At 38.8% G+C, this 10,292-nt stretch overlaps 1 protein-coding gene across 1 annotated transcript in view; it reads right to left on the bottom strand.

Annotated features, from left to right (window-relative positions):
- NBAS (neuroblastoma amplified sequence) overlaps positions 1-10,292 on the bottom strand; it is a 611,780-nt gene that overhangs the window by 19,204 nt on the left and 582,284 nt on the right. The window contains exon 51 of the mRNA XM_006880668.1: positions 2,145-2,273. Coding sequence (XP_006880730.1) covers positions 2,145-2,273 — 129 coding nt within the window. The remainder of the gene's footprint in view (positions 1-2,144; positions 2,274-10,292) is intronic.

Here is a 10,292-nt window from a genome sequence, read left to right as displayed (position 1 = left end):
TGTGTGCCAAGACGAGCTAGGATGTCTCAGTTCTAGTTTCAGTTCTAACAGATGCCTTTGAGATAAAACAAACCTTTAAAATGAGAACTGAAACATTCATCCATGGAACTGAAGAATGTATCAGGAGAGCTCTATGCAGGATGAATATATAGATGCCATGTATAATACATCACTGCTGTAGTCTAGAAGAGGCCCATGGCAAATCTGAACGGGAATGTTGCCTAAGCAGAGTTAATAATACAGTATATGATCTTGTGGGAGGAAATCATGCACTGAAAATGAGAGCCTAATTTTCTGTGGCTTTCTCTTGCAGATTTCTTGGATCTACAAGGGAAAAAAATAACTAAAGAAATATCTCTCATTTCAGTATCATTTATGCAAGATCTTTTCATAAGGTTTAGCACAGATGGATAGAAAGATTGCTAGGATCCCTTTGTTCTCTACTTCAGACCGGTGTCTAAAGAGGCCCTTTGTGATTATGCAATTATGAAGGGAATGGTATACTTTGAAAATATATAAAATGAAAAAAGGCATTCTATTTTTCTCATTTTGGTCATGGAGGCTATTTCCAAATACTAGTATGTTCTATTTTTCTCTAACCATTTCTATAACTTTCTGTGGTTTTAGATATTAACAAGCAAATTCATCACTGTCTTATATGGCAAATAAAATATTTTGTTCTAGAGATTTCTTTCCCCTCTCTGATCCCTAGAAGCAGCTTATTATACTTTTGCAAACAATAATAACTGAAATATATATATAAATACTTCTTTGCTGTTGTGTGCTCTCAAGTCAGAGCCAACTCACAGTTAAACCTCAAGTGGGTTTTCAGAGGCTGTGAATAACATGAAAGGAGACTGTTCATCTTTCTCCCAAGGAGCAGCTGACGGATTTGAACCATGTGCTTCTGGGTTGGCAGCACAACATTAGCCATAAGGCCACCAGTGTTTTCACACATACATACAGATACCCATAAAAATCTGCATGTAGATTTTTCCATACGGTTTTCAATCACTCTGCTCTTTCATAAATAGATCACTAAGTTTTTTAGCGGAGACATGTCAAGCATTAGTGTTTCAAGTAGAAGATGAATTATTAGTGGTTTGTTCCACTTAAGAACTAAAAATTTATCTAGGTATGTGGGTATAGTATATGTGCACAGATATTCACACAAACAATTTGAATGAAAGAATGGCCTCTTGTATGGAAGATCTCCAATAAGAATTATACAAAGTGAACTACTGAATGAAAATCCTTGAATTGTCTAATTCCAATATGTAATATTTTAAAAGAAAAAGTTTACTCTTAGTAACAAGACAATTCCCTTCAAGGAGGGAGCTCTGTTAGCCTAGTGCCAAAGAGTTGCACTGCCAATCCAAAGGCAGGTGGACAGCATCCACCAGCTGCTGTACAGGAGAAAGATGGGCAATCACCTCCTGTGTAATCTGCTGACTCTGAAAACCCACTGGAGGCTCTGGTTTGAGTCAGATCCAACAACATGGCAATGAATTTGAGTATTCACCCTGGAAGGAAACAATTCAAGGTGTTTTTTAAGACTTAAGTCCTGGACATCAATCCTCAAGCTGTTCTCAGTGGCAATTTAGATTGTCAGAGAAAATAGTTTGAGTTAAGATGGTGCCAGTAAGCCCTATTTAAAACTATCCTCTCACTTTTATTTAGGAGATAATCCCACAAATATATGCAAGGAAGGAAAATCCACAGGATACTAGGAATTTCCTAGACCCAAATTTTAAGTTGTATGAGGAAAAGTGTTATTTAAACACACACACACACACACACACACACCCACCCACCCACCCACCCACCCAAAAGTCCATTTGATTAGTCTGGTTGCCTTGACATTTTCTTAAAGAAATTAATATGCTACTTCTTTAGTGAAACGATTTTCTCATTCTGTTCTGTATTCTTAGTGTGTAAACACAGAGTCTGGCTCATGGACGTTGTTTAGCAAATGCTTATGAAATAAAGATTTAAGATACACTTCTTGGACACAGTAGTAGAAGTTTCTGTGGTCAGAATACTGCAGATAAAGTAGTTCCAAATAAATTATGGGACATGTATGAGAACTACATGATAAGGAATTTCTTTCACATGTGAATAATAGTTAATTCAGCTGCACTTACCTTGGCAATAGCAGTGATGTGTTCCAGTGCCAGAGCATGGAGAGCCTCATCTGGGCTTTCGAGGAGCAGTTTCAGGGATGGGAGCAGGAGAGACTGGTTAAGTAGCAGTGAGCACAGCTCCTTCACACACTGAAAACAGAATTCAAACTATGAGAGAGATGCAAAGAGACACGTGTAACCATAGGCCATTTGACCTGTATCTTTTGATACATTTTTCTATGTCTGTGGATGTAAACTACACAAGGACCCACACTGTGTTTGGTATATTATATTAAATTATGAAACACTTTTCTAAGATACAAGATATTAATCTCTAACATTATTTCTAATGGTTACAAAATCTATCACTGTATGAGCACAGTACTACATTTTGTTTTCCTAAAGAAGCAATCTGGAGGATATGTATTTTGCAGGTTTTGTGACAATTAATGTTAATGAATATAAAGAATTGCATTTAGTATACTTAATATGCTTAACAATAAAAACCTTTATTAATTCTTAATATTATTATTAATTTTCAGGTAACACTTAGAAGAAGAAATCTGTGCATTAATTATTTACAAATCTTGATAATTTTTGTGTAAAGGTGAACTGAATACCTAATATACTTAAGATCTTCTATCTTTATGGAATCTATCAGTGGTTAAGGAAAAATGAAAACGTATTTGGTTCTTCCCAGGTGTATTTGAACGTTATTCTGTCTTTTATTACACTGGTTGAACCTGTAATCAGAGAGCAAGCTCCCCCCGCTCCCTTTTAACCAGGTAACAAGTGATATGCCTCTACAATAGAAGAAAGGAATAAAAAATAAGTTTGCATGCTGTTCTTCCCTGCAGAGCTATGCTCTGTTAGTGCCCTGTTGTTAACTTTAACATATAAAAGGGAACATTTGGACCAACAACCAGGTAATGACTACAACTTCATTATATTAAAGCAAAAGTGCTTTTTCTGGAAATCAGTGAGAATTATTGCCCTCCATCTTCTAAAATTTCTCTTGTGCTATTCAACAACACCATATCAGAGAAGAAAAATGCCAATCTATTATATTTCCATAGCTTCTTTACAATATTATAAAGAACAAACAAGGTAAGGATGACCCAAGAAGCTTCAGTTTATAGCTTAAGCTAAAATGATCTCTGGAATTCCACGTTATTAATATTACAATTATTATTTAAGCTTTCATCCAATACTTCCCTGCCAGAAATAAGCAAGGCTTCTAAGTTTCAGACTGGGAGGCTGTGCTGCAGAAACTTGTGTGACAATGATTAGTATAAAGATCAGCAGGGTAACTGTTTTGTAAAATGTCCACTTTAAGCATTATGCTTAATTCAGAAAAGTACTACATGTACTTAAAAGCATATATGACACAGAAGTGTCACTAAGCATCTGTGATAACCACCAATGCCAAACGAACAATGACGGAAATTATTTTGGAGTATGAAATACCAACTCCCTGCCCGGCAATCTGGCCCAGCTGCCAAGCTCTGACTTGCTCCTTCGCCCCTCCTCTTCACCTGTCACGGTAACACATTGCAGCCTGCAGATTCTGCCGGCAGCGCCATCCCAGACAATGGAAATGGCCTCCATATGCATGCTGCCCAACATGGTAGCGAGCGGTCACTGAGCACTTGTGTAACTATTATAATTGAGGAAATGGCTTTTACTTCAATTTTCACTCAAATGGGCCACGTGTGGTAGTGGCTACTGTGATGGCAGCTCTGGTGGCCAAGCAGTCAGGAGTTGTGCTGGTAATCCACAGACACGCAGTTTGAACCCACCAGCTGTTCTTTGGAAGAAAGATGGGCAGTCTCCTCCTGTGCAATTTATAGCTCCTGAAAACCTGCTGGAGGGTCAGCTCTGAGTTGTTCTGACTCAATGGCACACACCACCACCACCAACTGTAATGGCAGAGGAAGTAACAGGACCATACTCTCTCACACTTTCTAGTCCTTGTACATAAAGTCACTTCTACTACTTTACTCATTAATTCGATTCCTTCTTGTTCTTTAATGCTTTACTTAAAATGGCCCAGAAAAACCTACCTCCGTTACAAAGACTTCCTTTTAAAATTTTGTCTTAGGTATTATATTTCTATGTTTCAATCCTATTTGGTCTTACAATATCTGTCAGCTTCTATCACTGTAATTACTCATTTGTCCATCTACCTGACTTAACAAGAATATTTTTCTTTTTTAATATTCCAAACTTGCTTGGTATATGTGACTCCGAAAAATCATTATATGATAGTTTTCAAATGCTTGTTGAATTACTTTCACTCAAGCTCCAGTACACACGTCCCCCCTATCTTTTTCTAATTGCAGTTTAGTCATAACCTACTCATAGCTGACCCTCCCCTGAGTTTTCAGAGGCTATAAATCACAAGGGAAGAGACTGCCCCTCTTTCTTCTATGGAGCTGCTTGTAGATTTGACCTGTCAAAAAGTTACTGCTTTGGGGTTAGGAGCAAAACTCTCTATGAATTACTACCACTAGAACAATACATACAGATATAAATCTTAATTTCTAATGTGTAGAGTTTCACTAAATTCTCACATTCCCTTATTCAGTAAGTCATCAGTTATAGATAGATAATTATTTCTCAGTAATTATGATCTTGAGACTACGTTGAGCACTTGCTTTATCTTAGCTTTATTGAAAACATTTATTAAATAATCTACATACTCCTTTGAACAGATAGAAGGAATAGCAGGACAAGGGGAGGTAAGTATATCTAAGAATGAAAGAATTCCTTTTATCTCTTATCTTTATTTGAATACCTTTTAACGGATATCCAGTGGTTATGGGCAAAAGACTTATTCTACATTTAAATACTAAACACTATATTCAAGTGTGTTGTGTTTTTTTTTTTACAAGAGGAAGAAGTTTTAGGAGATTTTATAAAAAGGTTGTTTGAGAATTGTAAGAAAGTGTTGCATAAGCAAGGGTACAACAAATCATTTCCTATGACAGCTCAATCCTGTTAGAACATGAGGACACATAACAACTACCAGAGAGAATTCTGCAACAAAGAAGATCAAAGGGCCTGGGCTCAGAGCCAGGCCTCTCCCTTGGCATTTGCTCTCCTCTGGACTGTGGTTTATGGCAAAGCACTGGAGCACCGTTTCTGCGGGCCTATGGCTGTTTAAGAAGCAAGACTGGCCTGTTAATGCTCCCTCCATCCTAATACAACCCTCCTCCTGGCCCTAGATTTTCTAGCACTGGAAGATGCTGCAGGGACATAGCTGAATCAGGGCTGACAAAGTGGTACTCAGGTACTTTGGCACAAGGTCCAATACCCTTATGGTTCACATGGGCTATGGCTCAGGGAAGCTTGCAGACGCCAACCCAGCAGGCTTCAAACATGCTATTCTCACACTTTCTCAGAAGGCTGTGTTGGACTTGTAGACTGCTATCTGCAGCATGGACTGCCCATCTCAGCTTGATGATTTTTGCCTGGAAGAACTGAAGGTGCTCTTAACAGGATACTCCAAAACCCACTGCTAATATAGAGTTCCTAAAACAGTAGTGTTTATGGACGCAAACCGCCACAACTTTATCCTGCAGAGCAGCTCAGTGGACTTCAACTGCCAACTTTTCCATTAACAAGCAACCACTTTAATCCCTGTGGTAACAGAGCTCCTTTAGATAAACTTTATTTGCCTATAATTGTCTGTAAAGAATCTGCTTATACTTAATATGTGTTGTTTCATATGAGTTTTCTCCTCAGATCTCTTGAGATAGGTGCTATTATGTTTCCCACTAATCAGATGAGGAAAGTATAAGTTTAAGTAACTTAAATATTGTCTGATTCTAAAAATGAATCTCTTGACATCATAACAACCACCTCAACCATGAGAGAAACGATCATATTGAGATTTAGTATCTGGGGGTGAGCTAGATTCACTCATTAATTGGGCGACTAACTCCCACACAGCAGTCCCATAACATCTGTGACTCTAGTTCATACTGTGTCTCAATAAAATCAAGGACCACAAAGGTTCGTAACAAACAGTTGAAATTTGGAATTCTAAAACTGTAAATGCCCAGAACCTCTTTTATGCCAATTTAATATTCTATATATCCCCCATTTCTGAGGATACTTCACATACTGCTACAGATACAAGTTATGAAGAAGGAAACATGCCAAGTTTTTAAGCAAGTAATATGTGCATTATTTTTTGCACTCTGTGCAACTCTCCTTTGACTATGTCTCATATGCATGTACTATGTTTGTCTGTGTTATTTATAGACATTTATTTGAAAAAAATACAGTAACTCTCAAAATTGTTGGGCATACTGGTGGAGATGGTGATTTTTATCCTACTTTCAACATTTTCCATCAGCAAAATCATCACAGCCATAAGTAAACAGTGCCATAAGTCAAACAAGCAAATAATCCTAAAGGGCTTTCTGAAGAATTATGAAAAACAACAAAAAAACCTATAAAGCCAGGAGGTCAGTGGAATGAAGTGAGTATATTTAATTACCGTACCACAGACAAGCAGACATATCCATTCCATAAACCATGGAATGTGTCAACCACAGCTACTGGGCTAACAATAAACCTGGGTAATTTTACCAACATGGTGACATGAAATCTGAAACTGTAACTTTCAAATCTAGAAACAGAAACTTAATAATAAGCCATTCCACCCCCTTCCCCAATAAAAGTGTTCCTTCTTTTGTTAACACTTTCAATTCACATTTGGCTATCAAAAAAAGCATTTTAGAGAGCTCTGGTGGCCTAGTATCAAGAAACTGTGTTGCAATCTCAAAGGCACCAGTTCCAGGCCACCAGCTGCTCCATGGGAGAAGGATGGGAAATCCCTACTGTGAGATTAACTGCCTCTGAAAACCCATTGGAGAGTCAGCGATAGGTGAGTTCCAACTCTATGGTACACAACAACAACCACAAAAATGGAAAAGAAAAAAAAAGCATACTTGCATGTTATCAAAAGACAGACGCAGGACCAAGATAAGTAATGTACAGCTCACTGCTTCTACAAACAACCACTTCTTTATCAAAAGACCGGAAGAACTGAATGCTACCCAGAAAACATTACTAACCATTTGATCAAAGATTCCAGAGAGATCTGGATAAAATGCATGAAAATAGAGAACAGAATTTCAAATTATCTAGACTTTCTGGAGCCATACAGGCTGGATGAATCACTGAACTATAGCCCCAAGATATATTTAAACCTTAAATATCCCATAAACTTTTCTTAAAATGGAACATGACTTTATCTTAACTGGTAAAAAAAGGTGGGCTTTGCACGTTATGTTCTTTCAAGAACTATCTATAGAGAGGAATAACTATCTCTGTAGAGGGAAGAACATCTAAGAAAATGAGGGTGAGAATGGTTCAGATCCACTGTTCATAGGGTCGCTATGAGTCATACTCTACTTGTTGGTGCCCAACAATACAACATATAGAATGAGACCCTCAACAAGAAGGAATGACACAGTGACTACAGCAAAGGGCTCAAGTGTGTCAGAGATGAAGAGGGCACAGGATAGGACAGTGTTCAGATCTGTTGTTCACAAGGCCACTGTGGTTATCTCTGTGGGGAGAGAATAATGACTTGAATAGGAATGAAAGAAGAAAACTTCTCGAACGTTGGGAGTCTTCTAATTTCTGATCGGAGTAGGGGACTTTGTGTGTTCACTTGTGGAATTCATATTGTTTTACACTTAATATGCAAAAAAAGTTTTGTAGGTATGTATATGTCAACACAACTGTTTACTATAAAAAGGCCAAAGGAGGCTTGCAGAACAGTAGGAAAGGCAGATAGCTGCTTTATATCCAGTATGAAGAGATGAGGCCCAAGATACTACTTTCCCTAAAGAACAAAGAAAATTAATGGCACAGCCTCAGTCAGGGCTAACATATTTGGGTTCTCAAAACATATGATAGAGGCGAGCTCTGGTGGCCTGGTGGCAAGATGTTGCATTGCAATCCCAGAGGTGCACACTTCAAATCCACAAGATGCTCTGCTGGAGAAGGAGCGACAATCTCCTCCTGTACCAGTAAGATCTGCTTTGACAGTACACACACAAAAAATGATAAAAACAAAAACAAAAACCCAACATACGATAGCTAGGAAAATACTCCGTGACCGCAGCAATGGACTCAGGTGTGTCTGAGACGATGAGGGTGGCATGATGGGTCAGGGATCAGATCTGTTATTCGTAGGGTTGCACATTCATACTTGACTCAAGGACACTTAACAAATAACAACTGATGGGTGCCAGGAGGTGGTCTGTAGGGAGTTGCGTTGCAAATTCAAAGGTGGCTCCACTCTGGAAGTTTGAATCCCGCTCTGTGGGAGAAAGATACAAAATCTCCTTCCATATAATTTACAGGCCCTCAAAAACTCACTGGAGGGTCAGCTATGAATAGGATCTCATTTAACAGTAATGAGTTTTTATATGGGATCAAGTTGAGAAGAGCAATGAGGGAGGTTAAAGAAGAATCTTAGTGGGCAATGAGCTTGTTAGTGAAGGAAGATCTCGGAAAAGGAGGGCGAGCATGGCTGCACTACTTGGAGAATGTAAACAGTATCAATCAACTCCACATGCATAAACTTGGCTCATATTTTCCTGTGTGTATTCTCAACAACAGGAAAAGAAAATAAACTGAAGCAGCATAAAAGTATGTGGGAAGAGAACAGATTGTCATATTTTATTTCATCAATATAAAACAGAGAAGTGGTAATGCCTAGTACAACATGGGATTAAATTCAGTTCCTTTCTCCTCACCACAAGAGAAACATGGACTTAAAAAGGTAGTGAATTATGTTCTACAGGTGAAATTGTAAAGAGCAGGTCTCAGCTCATTCACCAGAAAGGCCTGGAGAGCTGGTGGAATGCAAAGGCAGAACAGAACTAGAGGAGACATCTGAGATCATCTAATCTAACACCTTTATTTTGGAGACTGGAAAACAGAAGTCTATGATATTTGAGAACTTGCTTGTAATCACACAGCAGTCTGTGACAAAGTTAGGATAAGAAACAGCCCGATTTTATACAACAGCAAGACTCCTGGCATACCCTGTCTTTAAGGAGGTTCCAGTCCTAATAAGGAGTGAGGGTCAAGCAAATTCTTCCTTTGGGTGTTTGTGAGGACATTCTGTGTGAGTTACTGAGGTGCAGTGATACCTATTTTGATTTCTTTAAAATTGTTCATTTGCTCACTCACTCAATGCCAGAGTTAGAACCAACTCATAGTTTATCCTCCAGCAGGTTTTCATAGGCTGGTAATCCCAAGGGAGGAGATTGTACTGCTTTCTCCTGCAGAGCTGCTGGTGAATTAGATCCTCCATTGAGGTTAGCCTTTGGGTTTGCAGCATAGCTCCCTGTGGACGATGCTATCAGAGCTCCCACAAATGAAATCACTTCAATCTGTCATATTAACATCTGTTGGGAGCAGAACTTTCACAAGTATTTAACTCAAAACCAACTAACTAGAAACTCTTCATAAAGAGATAGATAACCTCTCCAGAGTACTGAAGAACAACAATGTCAGTCTAGAGACTGAGTTGTGCCTTATCCAGGCCATAGTCTTTGCAATTACTTGCTATGCATCAGAAAGCTCGACAATGACTAGGGGTGACAGAGGGAGAGTTGATGCCTTTGAGCTGTGGTGCTGGAGAAGATTGATGAATATACCATGGACTGTTAGGAGAACACACAGGTTTGTCCTAGAGACGGTAAAGCTAGGCTGCTCCTTGGAGGCAAGGATTCTGGGCTTCGTCTGACATACTTTGGACATGTTGCCAGGAGGGATGGGTCCTTGGAGAGGGATATCATGCTTGGGACGGTGGAGGGTCAGTGCAAGAGAGGAAGACTCTCAATGAGATGGACTGACTCAGTGATTGTGGTTAATGGGGACAGCCATGTCAGAGACAGTAAGGTTGTCTAAGGATAGAGCTGGGTTCAGAGTTGTTGTACATAGCGTCACTATGAGTCTCAAGTGACGTAACTGCAACATAACAGCAACAATAACAATCAATAATTAATTGACTTATTAATCAATTAAAGTTTTGATAGCCTAATTGTGCTAATGCGAAACCTATAATTGGACCAAGAGGCAGTAGTCAGAACAGAGCAGGGTAACATTGCATGGTTCAAAATTGGGAAGGGTGTA

The sequence above is a fragment of the Elephantulus edwardii genome, unplaced genomic scaffold (genome assembly GCF_000299155.1).
Source record: "Elephantulus edwardii isolate Elephantulus edwardi_28Jun2011 unplaced genomic scaffold, EleEdw1.0 scaffold00009, whole genome shotgun sequence".
Taxonomy (NCBI): Eukaryota; Metazoa; Chordata; class Mammalia; order Macroscelidea; family Macroscelididae; genus Elephantulus; species Elephantulus edwardii.
Note: the sequence above shows the minus strand (reverse complement) of the source record. Positions and strands in the feature narration are given on the sequence as shown.